The sequence below is a fragment of the Setaria italica genome, chromosome IX, assembly GCF_000263155.2.
Source record: "Setaria italica strain Yugu1 chromosome IX, Setaria_italica_v2.0, whole genome shotgun sequence".
Classification (NCBI taxonomy): domain Eukaryota; kingdom Viridiplantae; phylum Streptophyta; class Magnoliopsida; order Poales; family Poaceae; genus Setaria; species Setaria italica.
This window is the reverse complement of record NC_028458.1, coordinates 53491222-53507394: the sequence shown is the minus strand read 5'-3', so window position 1 is coordinate 53507394 and position 16173 is coordinate 53491222. Positions and strand designations below refer to the sequence as shown.

General features: G+C 49.8%; 2 protein-coding genes across 2 annotated transcripts; both read left to right on the top strand.

Moving 5' to 3' along the window:
* The first annotated feature begins 1134 nt into the window (after window positions 1-1134).
* Window positions 1135-5597, top strand: LOC101773928 (formin-like protein 8). Its single transcript, XM_004985231.2, has 4 exons — window positions 1135-2856; window positions 2940-3142; window positions 4050-4291; window positions 4431-5597. Exons 1-4 carry the CDS (start codon window positions 1244-1246, stop codon window positions 5217-5219), a joined length of 2847 nt encoding a protein of 948 aa, XP_004985288.1. The 5' UTR covers window positions 1135-1243; the 3' UTR covers window positions 5220-5597.
* Window positions 5598-6298: 701 nt separating this feature from the next.
* LOC101757454 (putative F-box/LRR-repeat protein At3g18150) lies at window positions 6299-8915 on the top strand. The gene is made up of 4 exons (XM_004987063.3): window positions 6299-6720; window positions 6932-7816; window positions 8079-8228; window positions 8405-8915. Exons 1-4 carry the CDS (start codon window positions 6694-6696, stop codon window positions 8780-8782), a joined length of 1440 nt encoding a protein of 479 aa, XP_004987120.1. The 5' UTR covers window positions 6299-6693; the 3' UTR covers window positions 8783-8915.
* The last annotated feature ends 7258 nt before the right edge of the window (window positions 8916-16173 follow it).

Sequence of the window (16173 nt, the reverse complement as noted above, 5' to 3'; positions counted from 1 at the left end):
TGTGTGTGTGTGTGTGTGTGCAGAGACCTAGAGCAGGGCCCCAGGGGGCAGGGGCATCCGGCATCCTCCTTCGGTCCTTCCCCACCGTTAAACGCTTTGGATTAAAGCTAAGCGGGCACTACGAAAGCGAGCAAAGCGCTTGATGAACTCTCGAAGATCCCTACTATCCAAGTAGACGGAATGATGCAAGAGGAAAGTGCCAGATGGTTTTGTATAAAGACAGAGGAAAAAGGAATAGCACTACGCCACTACGCTTCGGCGCTCAGGCCTGCTAGCTAGCCTAGCATCAACGACACATTACTTGCCGCTTTTGCGCAACGCAGCTTTTGATCATTGCGGTTCATGGCGTGTTATTGTTAAAAAAGCAGCAGCAGTAACTGCATCAGTGAGCCCGTGGTAACTGATAATGCACGCTGGCGTGGCCAACGGAGCCGAACGGAGCGGTTGGTGGCACGCAAGCTGCAAGCAACGGGAGGCGGAACGCGACGCGACCGTGCGCGCGGAGACAAATCTGGGCTCTCCTCGGCTCCGTGCACCGTGCTGTTCGTTGTTGTTCTTGTTCAGGGCAGGTCGCGGATCGCGACCGGGCAGGTGCAGCGGAGCGTAACAGGCGACGAGCCAGGCCCATTTGTCTTAGCAGAGTACCTCTCGATGTCGCGCTAGATGCATTGATCGGGGCGTACCACACAAAGAACTCATGAAATCCACGAAGGATTTTTAAAGCCAGCAAGGCATAGCACGAGTGTTCGCATAGAGACCTTTCAGATCGATCGATCGATCGATCACATCGAGTTTGTTGGCACGCAAAGAATCAGGTTCCACTTCAGCATGTGTTTACTGCCCCGCGCGCCGACCCATCGTGGAATATTTACTTGCCTCCGCGACGAACCAAGCACCAACCTTCCATGGAACTGTATTTTAATCCTCCACTGATTTGCAAAGGCGACGCGAAAATCTCCATTTCCAACCAAAAGTGTGCGTTAATGAACCTTCTTTTCTTCGTCGGTTGTATAATGGCGTATGATAATCGCAACCGAAATTTCTCGCCGTTCCTGATTGGATCTTCTTTTTCTTCCTCTGCAGAGTGGGATCCAAAGCGAAGAAGCTTAAGAGAGAGAGAGAGAGAGAGAGAGAGAGAGAGAGAGAGAGGGAAGGAAAAGAGTGAGCTGCGGAAAGAGCAAACGGAAAGCAGCAGATTCCCGCGCCACGTGTGAGCGAGACGGTTGATCGATCTCCTCCGCCGATGGCAGCAGCAGCAGTATGTTACTGCTCCGGAGCCAAAAATGGCGGCGTCCTCTCCCCTTCCCACGCTCTCTCTCCCCTCGCTCCCGCTCTAGAAAGTCGAGGCCGCGGCCGATCGGTTTATTTTTCTTCTTCTACTTCTGGCGCACCGCCAATGCCTCCCGCCACCACCGTCAGGCTGCTACTAGCCTTCTCCGCGCTACTACTGTGCTGCGGTTTCACTACGGCGGCCGCGGCGTCGTCCGTCGATGTCGATGGCGGTGTTGCCAGGCGGGTGCTGCACCAGCCATTGTTCCCCATCGAGTGGACCCCGCCGCCGTCGCCACCGCCTCCGCCTGCTCCGGACTTCACTTCCGACCCGGCGACGCCTGACGGGCCTCCCGGCGACTTCTTCCCTCCGGCGCCACCGACGGCGCCTGCTGCCGGCGGTGGTGGTACGGCGACGACGTCCACGCCGACCACTGTCGCGGCAAACGTCCCGACCACTCCGGCTGGTGATGGCGGCCACCACGGCGGCCCTGCGAAGGCGAGCATCGTCGCGGCGGGGGCGGCCGCGGCCGCCGCGGTCGCGCTGCTGGCCTTCGCGTGCGCGTTCCTCATCACCAGCCGCGCGCGCCGCCGCGGTGACTCGCAGAAGCTGCTCGGCCCCGACCGCGGGTCCGCGCGCCACCACGCCGCGCCCTCGGCCGCCGAGTTCCTCTACGTCGGCACGGTGGAGCCCACTACGCCCGGCCGCCACCACGGGCCCACCGCCGCCGATCTCATCGGCTCCCCGTACCGCAAGCTGCGCAGCGAGCGCGCGCGCCGCGGGCTGGGCCGCGACGAGCCCACCGACCACCCGAGCCCGGAGCTCCGGCCTCTCCCGCCGCTGCGACGCGCGGCCACGATGGGCTCCTCCGACGAGGACGCCTACTACACGCCGCGCCAGCGCTCCGGGGGCTCCGGCGGCGGCGGCGGGGCTTGCGGCGAAACGTGGAGCGAGGCCAGTGCGTCCAGCCCGCCCACCACCACCACCGCGTCCCGCCGAAGCCTCCCCAGTTTCACCAGCGACTGCTTCCCGCCGGTCGCGGCCATTGCTGCGCCGACACCGCCCCCCGCGCGCTCCCGTCGCACGCCCCCGCGCACGCGCTTCTCCGCCGGCTCGACACCCGACATCAAACAGGTGATCTCGCCGTCCCCGCGGTCGGTGCAATCCTCCAAACCAACACAGCCGCCGCCGCCGCCACCACCACCTCCACCCCCACCTCCTCCTCCACCGCCGCCGCCGAAACCCAACACTGCTTCTAAACCTCCTCCTCCGCCGCCGCCACCGAAGCCTCCGTCTAGTACAATCCCAAGGCCCGCGGAGCCGCCGTCCGGGCCGACGTCGCGGCGCCGGTTGCTCAAGCCGTTGCCTCCGGAGGGGCCCCGCATTGCCATGCCGATGCCGATCACGGAGGCAACGTCAGTGGACAACAACGGGAGCACGTCAATGCGTAAAGGGGACGACGCGGTAGACGGTCTCGTTGGCAACGGCGAGCCGCGGCCCAAGCTGAAGCCGCTGCACTGGGACAAGGTGCGGGCGACCTCCGACCGCGCCATGGTCTGGGACCAGCTGAAGTCAAGCTCATTCCAGTTGAGATCTTGTTACATTACCACACGCGCTGTTATGGCTGGATATCAGTGAATTATGCTTGATGTGGAGATATTTCTTTCAGGTTGGATGAGGACATGATCGAGGCATTGTTCATGAACAACTCAACGCCAGCCGTGCCGTCCAGGGATGCAGGGAGGAAGGCCACCGTGCCGCCGTTGAGGCAGGAGGACAGGGTGCTCGACCCCAAGAAAGCACAGAACATCGCCATCCTGCTCCGTGCGTTGAATGTTACGCGCGAGGAGGTCTCTGATGCACTGTTGGATGGTGAGTGTCACTACGCTGCTCCTTGGCCCACTCCAGCGCTGATTTTGTGCGTTCAGATAAATTCAGTGGCCGAAGTTTCTTACTGAAAGTAATTCTCCTGATTTGATCACCCTAAATATTGAAAAAACTCTAAATATCTAGCAAAAATAAGAGTTTGTTTTTCCCTTTCTGTTCTAATTCACAAATTGGATTTGTTGTCACCGATTGTTATCGGGAATTTGGGATTCTGCATCCGGATGCTTTGGTAGGACGCTTTTTTCAAATATTAATGACTCTCTGTTTTCCTTTCTATGAGTTTTTTCTTTCGGAGCTTGATGTGCATACCTGTTAAATAATGACAGGTTCTTAAGATGCGTTGAAACTAACAGAAACCTTTGTTCTTGATAACAAAATCTCAACAAATTACTAGGAGTCTAGGACGTTCTTTTTTCGAGACTTGAAATCTCTGTAGGACAAAGACGCGTCTTCCATTTCTCAAGCTGGCAAGTTTCGAAGAAAAAATGTCCATCAATTACATTGAACATTTTTTTCCTATTGCTCTGGTTCTATACAGAAAGGCTGAATCTTACTCCCTCCATTTCTGTTTATAAGGCATAATATGAATCTTATTTTTGGTTATAAATTTATAATCATTGAAGAGTACATTTGATTATAAATCCAACCATATCCAGTTTACTTTAAGAAAACAAAAAATTGTTGGCTAAATTATTGGTCAAAAATTGTAAAGTTTGAATCTTGATATGCGTGTACGCCTTATAAACAGGAACAGAGGGAGTACACGCTATCAGTTTAACGATTTATGCTAGTGCCTGTTGCTGTATTAGCTGTTTGGACGTTTAGCACATAATCTCTGTACAATGGGAGTCTGCTGATAGTTATCTTGTCATTCTGCTGTATTATCAAACAGGTAACGCTGAATGCTTGGGAACTGAACTTTTGGAAACTTTAGTCAAGATGGCTCCTACTAAAGAGGAAGAACTCAAACTACGAGATTATAATGGTGACTTGTCGAAACTTGGTTCTGCAGAGCGCTTTCTCAAAGCTGTGCTTGATATACCATTTGCCTTCAAAAGAGTTGATGCCATGCTATACCGAGCCAATTTCGAGACTGAAATAAATTACTTAAGGAAATCTTTTGAAACGCTAGAGGTATGCTAATCCATTCTGCATGAATCCTTCTACCACCTCATCATTTTGATTACTGACATTTTCACTGACTTGTGTTTCAATCCCTACTGCAGATGTTAGACTTGTAGTTACCTAACATTTCTTCACTTTTTTTTTCCAGGCAGCCTGCGAAGATCTTAGAGGCAGTAGGTTGTTCCTGAAACTCCTCGAAGCAGTGCTGAGAACTGGGAACCGGATGAATGTTGGCACAAACCGGGGTGAGGCCAAAGCCTTCAAGCTTGACACTCTCCTAAAACTTGCTGACGTCAAGGGCACTGATGGTAAAACAACGCTATTGCATTTTGTCGTCCAAGAAATCATTCGATCAGAAGATGCAAAATCAGAAAAAGAAAGTGCCATTGTTATTCATAGCTCTAAAGATGAGCAGTTACGAAGGCAAGGCCTGAAACTTGTGTCCGGGCTCAGCAGCGAGCTAGGAAATGTCAAGAAAGCAGCTATGATGGACTTCGATGTGTTGCACGGTTATGTGAATAAGCTAGAAACAGGCCTTGAAAAGATCAAGTCAGTTTTGCAGCTCGAGGGGCAATGCACCCAAGGGCAGAAATTCTTTACGACAATGCAAAGTTTTCTGAAGGAAGCTGAGAAGGAGATCGAGCAAGTGAGAGGCGAGGAGAAGAGGGCTTTGGTGAGAGTAAAAGACATCACCGAGTACTTCCATGGCGACACCGCGAAAGAGGAAGCACACCCTCTTAGGATATTCATGGTGGTGAGGGACTTCCTCTCGACGCTGGATCATGTCTGCAAGGAGGTTGGCCGGATGCAGCAGGACAGAACGGTCATCGGGTCGGCCAGGTCATTCCGCATCTCGGCTACGACCTCATTGCCAGTTCTAAGTCTCTATGGACAACGAAGAGAGAACAACTCTGACGATGACAGTTCATCTTCATAGGACAGAGAGGTTCAGGAACAAAGTCACAAACTGAATTTTGGAACGAACATAGTACATCAACTTTGCCAGCTTTAGCAGCTGCAGCAGATGTCACAATGACATTGAGAACGAGTCACACGTTTAACCTTGGGAGCACCAAAGTTAGGGACGATGGGGGGTGTATACGTTTGAATCCTGTGAAATTTTTTTGTACAAAAGAAAAATAATCATAGCAAGTTCTTTCTCTCTAGTTGGGTAACTTGCAGAATTGAGGTTGAGGATAGAGAAGTTGCTCGCTTTTAGTATGTAGTAGTGCATTGCAGCTTCTGAGCTATGGCTATACTCTGTTCTTATGTAATTATGCTCATCTAATATAACCTGGGAACATGTTATCACTCATCAGGATGTACAAATTTTGCCGTCCTTAACTCTTTATAATCTGGTAACAACATGAGAGTGATTTCTTTTGCTAAAAAATTGGGAACAACATTTACCTTGTAATCACACCTTAGTGGATGAACGCTTTATATCACTTTGCACAAAAGCTACAGAAGATCTCAGCCTGTCTGCCATCCTCCCTAATATCTGCAAAAAGACGCAGCCGTATAGAGGAAAAAGACGTTCAAGCATAACCTCCAGCAAAGCTACCATCATAGTCTACTCCATTTCCAGAAGCACAGGCAAGCAGCCTTGCTCGTCCATGTCGCCGCCTTTTCTCTGCACAGGTGATCACTTCAGTCTTTTGCGTAGGGATAAAGAAAGGGTGGGGGAAGGGCCGCGAGGAAGTATATTCTCGTTTTCTTTTTGAGGCGAATGATCGGAATGACTACAAGGTTCATGAGTCTCTTCATGCTGGTATCTGTCAACAACTCTAACGTACATATTACACTAGATGAAATGATCCAGGCCGTTTGGCGATAGGCAATAGCCGCTCCGGATTCAAACGCATCCAGGCAGGATCCGACCGAGGAGAAGGCGGTATTTCATTTTACGGGCCTAGATGTGGCCCAACATCTGGCCAGGCCCAATTTCTCTTTCCCCAGCGCGCCCGGGAAAAGCTCTCTCTCGCTGCCACCCGCGGAACGGAAAGAGGATCGGCGGGTGCATTTCTAGTTCTCGAGCTCATCCAGTTCGTATCCGAGAAGAACACCTCACGACACCATATATCTGATCTGCACCTGCGTCGTATTGGCCACGAGCTCGACTCCAGAATTTCCTCGCATCCAAGCGCGGGAGCTACCACCCCTCGCAGTCGCCGGCGCGCGGGTGCCTTGCGGCTGGTTTTTCTTTGGAGACACACAGCTCAGGCTCAGGGAACCTCTAGCTTGCTCGCCTAGTTTCAGTGCAGATCTGCTTCGTGATCTCTGCCTCCGCCCCTCTTTGGAGCAGTTTAGCGTGTTTTCCCCCGATTCTTGTGAGGATCTAAGGTTTTCTGAAATTCCTCTATCCAAATTGTCCGGCAGAGGTGCCAAATAAAGCCCCCTCAAATTTACTTATGGAGTCCAGTGATGTCCAAAACCATGTAAGTTTATTTTTCTTCTTCTTCTTTTCAATGTACCATCAGTTTCTACAGTCACATTTTTTCGAGCAGCATTATTAATTTATTATACGCTGTGCTAGTTTGAGCTAGATAGATGTAAACCTTTTTCTTTTTGTTTCCAGTAACACCTGATATCTGAAACCAACTGAATATAGTCATTCTACTTTAAGCATCCCTTCCCCCATGTGTGCAGGATGAAGACAGGATCAGCAAATTACCAGATGATATCTTACTCGCAATCTTGGAGAAAGTTAGCATAAGTACAGTCATAAAGACCAGCATCCTGTCGACACGGTGGGGGCACCTTCCTTTGTTGCTCTCTCATCTCTGCTTAGAAGCAGAGCATTTCATGCCCCAGAATTCCACCACAGTGGTCGATTACAAATTGGTACGTGAAGCAATGGAAGCTCTAATTAAATTGATGAGCAGCTTCTTGGCTTCGCCCAAGAGAGAAAGCAACATCAGGACATTGAGCCTTAGGGTCGGCTTGGTCACCAATCTCTTGTTGGACATTGGCAAACTAGTTTGCAATGCTATCGACAGTGGTAAACTGAAGAACTTGGAGCTTGAGATTCCAACTGTAAAGTGCAGTCGTTATTCTAATGAAAAGGATATGCAGGAGCATGCGCAGAGCCTGATGTTCTTTTTCGACTCATCTCCTCGCCTTTTTGGTTGCCTAACAAAACTCTTTTTGTATAATGCGAGTTTCACAGAACCAGACATGCACCGCCTTTTACTTAGCTGTGAGCAACTACAAAATCTTATTCTCCATGATTGTGATATTGGGTTCTTATCAGTACTGAAGATGGATCTACCGAACTCAAAACTGCGTGCACTCGAACTTTGTTCATGCAGTTTTGAGAGGGTTCAGTTAATCTGCCTTCCAAAATTAGTGCAGCTACAGTGTAAACATTGGGATTCGTATACTTTTCCTGTTTCTTTCAGTTTTGTTCCTTGCCTTGAGGAAGTAAAACTTATTTGTACTGCATTAAGTCGTCACGCAAGATTCAAGATAACTGAACTTCTAGGTGATACGACAAATGTGCAGGCTCTTACTTTGAATTTCCACGGAGAAAAGGTAAGCATTTCTTAGTAATACTATTCACGAAAAAGAAATGTTTCAACGCAATTTAGAACAACTGAACAGTATTTGATTCCATTTTTTAGGTTTAGATACCATCTACTCTCTTTTGTCCCTATACTATGTTCTCAATCTAAGTGTTTATTACTTGGCCTATATTCATGTTTCTTATTTAGAGTGGCAACCCGAAGCGCACATATCTTTATTCATGGTTACAAAATTGTTTGAGGAGCATACGAATCAATTCATTTTATCGCAGATTTGGATTGCACCAGAAGGAAAAGAACTTCAAAATTCCTTCAAGACACTAAGGAAGCTATTCCTACATGGGATCTATGTGGAATTTGATCTTCTATGGACACTGGTCCTACTTGAGTCTGCACCTTCTGTCCAAATATTCGGTATCAAGGTAACAAATTTATCGTTTCTGTTGTGTCCATTTAGTCAGATACATTGGAGAAACTCATGCGTGCTCTGTATTCCCTTTTCTAAAGACATGTTGAGCTTATGCCCCTGTAAATGCTACAAATCTTGTATTGGCATGTACAAATGAATTCCAACAAAGTATGCTCTTGTGGAATGCAGATATGGAACCATATTTGTGGAAAGGACACACAGAGGAGAGAAATATGTTCTGAAAGAACAATTGGTTCTTGGAGCACTACAAAGCTTGGTGGCTCGACATCTTTCTTGCAATTAAAAAGGCTTGAATTTGGTGGATTCCAGCAAGTAAAGCAGCATTTGGATCTTATTAGAACTGTCATCAAGCGGGCTCCCAACTTGGAGACTCTTCTTTTAGAAGACAAAAAATACTGCCAAAAATGTGAAGCAGTTACTAACTCAGTCTGTTCTTCAAAGACATCAATGTTCCGAAAGAATGAGGAAGACATACTGGTCAAGCAATTTGGAACCGGTGACGTTAGCCGCCCCATACAAATAATTTTCCGCCCACTTCAATGCTGAAGAAATAGTTTTATCTTGCATAAGATTATGTATCGTGAGTTATATGATATTATGATGGCAAAGTGTTCACTTTCTGACGCTGTGCACCCATCAGGCATCAGGCTTATTCGTTGATGGCTTGATGTCATGTTTATTTGTATAAGCCATTTGTCCAAATGACAACCCCCCTTCCCTCTAGTATTACCTTCGGCTCTTCGCTACTTTTGCACAAATTAGTTCAAGTAGTTTTCTCAATCCTAGTGGCTTGCTATCATTACATTCAACAAGTAGCATCGAAACAACTGATATGGATAACATGAACAACATCACAGCACTAATAACCACCACTTCGTTAACACCACAGCAGTTTTCAGGGATGTCTCATGTGAACACCACCACATCCCATCAATTTTGGTAAGATCGCATCAACTTTGGCAAGTCACATCAGGTTTCTGAGGAGCACTCACTCGAAGTTTTCAACATCAGCACACCACAACATTCACTGCTAGCATGAAGGAGTGCCCTATGGGCCTGGTGCCGGGACAGAGAGGGCGTGGGCAGGGGAGGAATCCTGTGGGGCGAAGGCCTGAGCTGGTGGAGGGGCTGGACCGCCAACAGCAGGAGCCGGAGCACCGGAGGCTGGGGCAGCAGCACGGGAAACGAACTCAGCGACCTTTGCACGAGCAGCATTCACAAGCTGGTCCTCCTTTGCAGCTTCCTTTGCTGCCCTCGCTGGGGTAAGGACTCCAGGGATGTCATTGTCCTCCTCCAGCAAAGACAATATAAGAGCCCTCAGCTTGTGCTTGAGCTTCCTGTCCATAATCCAAGCATTTCCACCTACACCGCTGAAATTTACAACAAAAAGAGAACACATGAGAACACATGAAAGCAAACTGCCACAAATGCATTGAACAAGATTACTTTTCACCATGATAATACGTCCCATAATAAAAAAAAGGTGCATGAGACCATGATTCACGAGATCAAGATGAAGTACCAAATATGCATACACAGTTGTTGAAAGGGAAGTGAAATCAATGATGTATTTATGCTACCACAGAAAGGCAGAAGTAAAACATGCATGAAGACAAGATTTTATACTCTACGAGACAACAAATCAGCAAAAAAAGGAATTTGACAACACAACTATTCTACATTCTAAGTTATAACATGATTAGCAAACCACATAGTTCAGAAGGCCATATTTCAAACAAAAAGGCTAGAAGTATTAACATCTAGTGCTGATGAAAAAGAGACCAAGATAGCAAACCATTAACATCACACCATTCTCTCTTTTCTTTAAGCACCATCCTATTCAAGCCACACGACAAATCCTCTTTTGTTTTATGACTATGTAAGATCCCAAACTAACACTTCAACAATTATGATCATAACATAAGCATTGCTGAAAGATGAAAGATTTTGTAAGCAATTTGTGTTGTCCCAAAGAAAAAAAACAACTAAAAAAGAGCACCTTAAAAGATCATCTTATATCTCCCTTTTTCTCTCTTTTGATCTATCATTGTCTTATTCTGACAACATGCACTAGACTCCTCCCTTATTTTATTTTATGACTATCTGCGCTGAAGCGTCTCCACATAAGTAGAGACTAAATGTGATACAACTATCAGTCCCAGGAGGCTGATAGCACATTTATTCGACAGATAATTCAGTTACCGTACAACTCCCGAGGGAGTGGGCGTGAAAGCCACGCAGCGATAAGCAGTAAATAAATAACGGCGGCTAACCAAGCGACTGCCAAAAGACAGCACTCGGGACTACACGACAGTAGCAGCATCTTGGGTAGGCCAACACCACAGGCAGCGTCGGGTGCGGACGCAACCTCTACTCAAGGTCCTCGGCGACGAAGTCCGGGTCTTCCTCTGTAGCAACGAAGCAAGGGTGAGTACGAACGTACTCAACAAGTCCAACCCCATCCATGCACATCCTCATACTTCCGTCTTTCTTCTTGACAAAAAGTACGGGGGCTCCCCACAGGGATGAGCTAGGCCTGATAAAGCCACTCTGTTGCAACTCTCCCAACTGTTTCTTCAGCTCGGCTAACTCTGAGGCTGCCATTCTATAGGGTCTCTTGGCTATAGGGGAGGTTCCGGGGACGAGGTCAATTACGAACTCTATGTCCCTGTCAGGGGGCATTCCAGGTAGTTCCTCAGGAAAGACGTCCGGGTACTCACTCACTACCGGGACTTCTTCTAAGGTCTTGGTCTCCATGCTGAACACCATGGGGTCCGGGCCACTTCCCCTAGTGTGACAGGTCACTTGCACTCCATTCCGATTGGTCAGGTGTACCACCTTATCAGCACACCCTATATGACCGTCATGCAGGCTCAACCAGTTCATTCCAAGAATCACATCTATCCCCTTAGACTTAAGTACTACTGGATCCGCTAGAAATTCTACCCCACTTAAATTGATCCTTACCCGAGAACACCCTAGTCGACACTGGATGTCGGCCCCAGGAGTCCGGGTTAATAAGGGTAACTTTAGTAGTACTGTAGGTATATGATGTTCTTCCACAAAACTTGAGGATATGAAGGAATGTGATGCTCCAGAATCAAAAGGTACTGTTGCCAAGACTGGGCTGACTAGAAACTCACCGAGTACCACGCCCTGAGCTTCGCGAGCCTCCTGCGCGCCGATGTGGTTGACGCGGGCTCGTCCGAATGATGGCTGGGGCGGCCTCATCTGCTGGTTGTTATTGTTGCTGGGGTTGCCGCTGCTGCGAACTGGCACACGGTTGGCTCCTGACAATGCGGCCCTAGGTCCAGCTACTGAGTTGGACAAGGCTGATGCTGCTGGCTTGTTGGCATAGGGGCAGTTGGCGATGAAATGTCCTGGCTCCCGGCAGTTGAAGCATGCTCTACCATTGCTAGTGACCTGGCTGGCGCTGCTCTGTGGGGCCTTGATAGAGTTCTGGCTCCTGAATGGGGCAGCAGTCTGATGCGAGCCAGATGCTTGGGACTGGGTTCGATAATGCATGGGAGCTTGGGATCTGGGCAAGGGGTGACCGAAGCTCCTTGGCTTCTGGAATCGGTCCTGCTGGTGTGCCTTGCTCTCCAGGAACCGACGCTTGTTGTCCCTCCGCTCTTCTGCCTTGGCCCTCTCAGTCAAGATGGCCATGTTCATCAAGGTGTTGAAGTTGGGGTAGATCTGGGGAGTGAGCAGGGTCCTCAACTCCGCGTTCAAGCCTTTCTTGAACATGTCCTGCTTCTTCTCATCCTTGTCCACCTCTTCTGGAGCATAACGGGCCAGCTCCATGAACTGGAAGGTGTACTCCTCCACAGATCGGTTGCCTTGACGGAGTTCACGGAACTCATCCGCCCTGCGCTTCATGGTGGCTGTGGGGATATGGTAGCGACGGAATTCCATCACGAACTCATCCCAGGTGATAGTGGAGGCATCCTGGGCGGCAGAGCAGTAGTTCTCCCACCAAGCTAGGGCAGTCCCAGTGAGCTGGTGGGCAGCCAAGAGAACTTTGTCCCTGCCCTCACAACCAAATGGCTCCAGCTTCCTCTAGATGACGCGCAGCCAGTCATCTGCGTCCAGAGGGTTGACAGACCCACCAAAAGTGGGTGGCTTGGTCCGGAGGAAGTCCGTTAACCTCTCATTCATGTTCTGCCCGCGGGGCCTCTGGCGAGTAATGGCGTTGGCTAGAGCTTCTAGCAGAAGGGTCTGGTTGTTCATCACTTGAACCGGATCAATAACTGGTGGGGGCGGTGGCTGCTGTGTCCCCACCTGACTTTCTCCCCTTTCTTCTGGCTGGCTCACTTCCTGCTCCTCAGGAAGCGCTGCCGGAGGCGGTTCCTGCCTTTCTGGCTGCCTCTCCGCACTGGGGGTGGCATGGGCCTGACTTGGGGAAGTCCTGGTGGCACGCTTGGGCGGCATCTGCAGATTGAGTGAGACTTTATGAGAGTGTGATTTGGATTTTAGTGATCTTTAAAGTGGTTAGTTCGTATTTTCGAAGAGACAGAATCCACCTCTTGTCGACAAACACACAGACTAACAAGCAACAAACACAAACGATTTTATTTATTTTGCCACGGGGAGGGGGGGTACAACACTGCTGGGGGTAAAGCCAAAACATGTACTACACGACCGGTCACAGCAACACAACTGAAGGGGTACAACTCTAAACTGTGGACCATGACGGCTTCATTCCTTGGGCAATCCTGGCTGGGCATACTACTCGCGGGGCGAGTCTTCTCCCTGGACTGAGTGATCTTCTATCGGAAGGAGAAGGGCTAGCACCTCATCCTTCAGAGTCCCGCCCGTGGGAGGGGTCTCGGGAACCACTCCATCCGACACCTCGGAGTTCCTTTCTGAAGGTGGTGGTGCCGGGGTGGCATCCGGGCTTTTCCGCTTACTGGGCCCTGGGGCAATGGGAATCCCTTCAAGGATCGGGGCCTCGTCGTCCTCGATGGCCACCATCCTCCTTCGGGCACGAATGGTGAGGTGGGCATCCTTCAGTTCCTTGGAGTGCCGATCCTCAGCCTCCTTGAGAGCCTCAACGGCAATGGCCTCATTGCTTTGAGCGGCTGCGGCTCGGGCTTCGGCGGCGGCTAACTTCACCTGAAGCCTCCTCACCATAACTTCTGCGTCCTCGGCCCTACGGGTCTGCTGCTTCAACTTAGTAGCCTGCTCGTCGTAGAGCTCGTCCAAGGTGAGAAGGTAGGCAGCCATGTGCAGCACAGTGGGGTCATCCTCGCACTGTCCATGTCCTTCCAAGGTCCGTACCCGGGCCAGCCAAACCGGGCGGTTTTTCTTGACAGGCGGGTAGAACCTCATCGGAGTGCGGCCAATATGCCTCTCATAGATCTGGCACAGGAAACGGAGGGCCTTCCGGGCTGCCACTTGATAAGTATCCTTGTGCCGGAAGCCGGTGGCAGTCACATTCCATGGCTGGATGTCCGGGTAGCGGCTACTCCGCCCGATGTAGATAATCATCTCACACCGAGGGGTCCCGCGGTCCTCGTACTCCCTGCTGGTGTACTCCGGACGCTCATAAATCCCAAGGCGGTCCATGCAGGCGAACAACAATCTGGGAAAACCAGGCTCCTCCAGGCAGTGGCTGTTGACCCATCCTTCCTCGGCCATCTGGAAAAGATCCGGGGCACAAATTAGTTTTACAATAGAGCAGAGGTAGGCAGAAATTTTGTAATTCTTTTGTTTTGGTCAAAAGGGCTAATCCGGTCCTAAGGTCGCGTCCTACAGCCAACGACGACTCTGATACCACCTGAAGCGTCTCCACATAAGTAGAGACTAAATGTGATACAAATATCAGTCTCAGGAGGCTGATAGCACATTTATTCGACAGATAATTCAGTTACCGTACAACTCCCGAGGGAGTGGGCGTGAAAGGCACGCAGCGATAAGCAGTAAATAAATAACGGCGGCTAACCAAGCGACTGCCAAAAGACAGCACTCGGGACTACACGGCAGCAGCAGCATCTTGGGTAGGCCAACACCACAGGCAGCGTCGGGTGCGGACGCAACCTCTACTCAAGGTCCTCGGCGACAAAGTCCGGGTCTTCCTCTATAGCAACGAAGCAAGGGTGAGTACGAACGTACTCAACAAGTCCAACCCCATCCACGGAGGGGGATACAAGCAAGTTTATGCACAGATACAACAAGGATAGGCTATAGTTTATTTGCGGTAAAGCTAAATTTTAACACATGCAGGGGATCGTTTTCGAAAGGGTTTTTGTAAGGTTTTCCTGTAATACCCGAAACACTGAGTGGGGTTGATCCTACACAAAAGATCCAAGTTTTTATCGCTATCGGACTCCCCGTCCGCCATAGCGCACAGCACAATTGCCGGACTCTTCCAAAATCCAACACACACGCACACACACATGACATTCTTGCCCAATTGCTAGTTATGTGACCAAGCCGTAACTCGTCCAATGCCGTGGACACGGCTACCCGGATAGGTTTTAACTCTGCAGAGGGCGTACACTTTTCCCACAAGTAGGGTACCGCATCACGATCACCTTAGTGACGGTACGGATCCTAACAAAGCCATTACCCACCTTAGCTAAGACTGGCTAGCCCTCGCGGAAACACCCAAGGGGTTCACGGCTCGTCCATGAGACCGTAACCGGGACCTAAGTCACCAAGATCTTACTCCTTTTCCATGGGTTCCCGTTGCTCACGAGCACCCCTGAGGACTATCAGTTCAGCTAGTGGGATTTATGCTAAGCCGTTGCCCATACAACGGTCGAGTGGTTGCACGATGGTGGAATTAGGCAAGATGACACATCAACTCGGTCCTTAAATATGACAAGATGGATATCTTCCGACATTGCTCAACCACCAAGGTACGAGCACAACAACATGGCATCCCACACAAGGAATACCCATCCATCCTGTCTACACATCCTTTTCCCTTGAACCCGAAAAGCCATTTTTCTCACTTGCACACACACACACGTTTATTTTCTGAGAACACCATGGTAATAATGATTGCAGTTGAGTAACAATTTCCTAAGCGTTCTAGCAGTGGTTATCATCTAAACAGAGCAAGTCGTATTTAGAGATAAACATAGGGTAGCAAGGAATGTTCGTAACAATTAAGGGGTGGCTATCCAACCATGTCTTGCGATGAAATAATATGCATTTTGTAAAACAGGCCAATAGGTTGTGTTTAAAAAACACTAGGTATTAAGTATGCATCAAAGGGTGAGATTGGACTTGCCGTCTTCAAAGCCTTCCGGGAGTTCCGGCTCGCGGTACTGGTCCTCGGGCTCGGGCTCGCGGTCAAACTCCTCCTCGGGCTCCTCCTCGGGCAAACCGCGATCTACGGCACACACAAACAGACACACAAATAAATAAAAGAGGAAACGGTTTTTAACCGTGAGCTCCGAACAGGAAACGTGAACGGAAAATAGGTAGAAGGCTTATTTTTGGGAAATTTGGATATAGATCGGCGAAAGTATTCCAGAGGATGACGTGGTGAAATTTGGGTTTAATTGGAGGAAGTTTGGCGCATGAAATGACGGTTTAAACATGAATTAGGGGCTTAAACGGAGGTTTAGGACTGATTTATAATAAACCAGGGACCTATTTGTAAATACTTTTGGAGGTGGAGTGAATATGCTATGAGAGTGGTGGGAGGACTTATTTGCGAATAGTGGATTTCAGGGGGTTAGATCGAAAATTGGTTTTCTTCTTCCTCTGGTGCGCACAGTACACAGAGAAGGAGAGAGGGAGGGTCACGGCCGGCCTAGGGGCGGCGGCTTAGGGTCGCCGGCGGCGAGGGGAGGCGGCGGGAGAAGGCGGAGGGGCTCGTGGAGGCCCCATTTTGCTACTCACCTTGGGGATTTGGGCAAGGAAGGGGTGCGGCTGGTGGTGGATTTTGGCGGTGGCGGTGGCGGCGGCTCGGGTGGTGGAGG

Bases quoted from the DNA above. Each gene is read 5' to 3' on its own strand.
- LOC101773928 (XM_004985231.2), top strand. From the start codon at position 1,244: ATGGCAGCAGCAGCAGTATGTTACTGCTCCGGAGCCAAAAATGGCGGC. The intron at 2,857-2,939 runs GTTGAGATCTTG...TATTTCTTTCAG, and splicing joins CTGAAGTCAAGCTCATTCCA to GTTGGATGAGGACATGATCG. The intron at 4,292-4,430 runs GTATGCTAATCC...TTTTTTTTCCAG, and splicing joins AATCTTTTGAAACGCTAGAG to GCAGCCTGCGAAGATCTTAG.
- LOC101757454 (XM_004987063.3), top strand. From the start codon at position 6,694: ATGGAGTCCAGTGATGTCCAAAACCAT. The intron at 7,817-8,078 runs GTAAGCATTTCT...ATTTTATCGCAG, and splicing joins TGAATTTCCACGGAGAAAAG to ATTTGGATTGCACCAGAAGG. The intron at 8,229-8,404 runs GTAACAAATTTA...TGTGGAATGCAG, and splicing joins TCCAAATATTCGGTATCAAG to ATATGGAACCATATTTGTGG.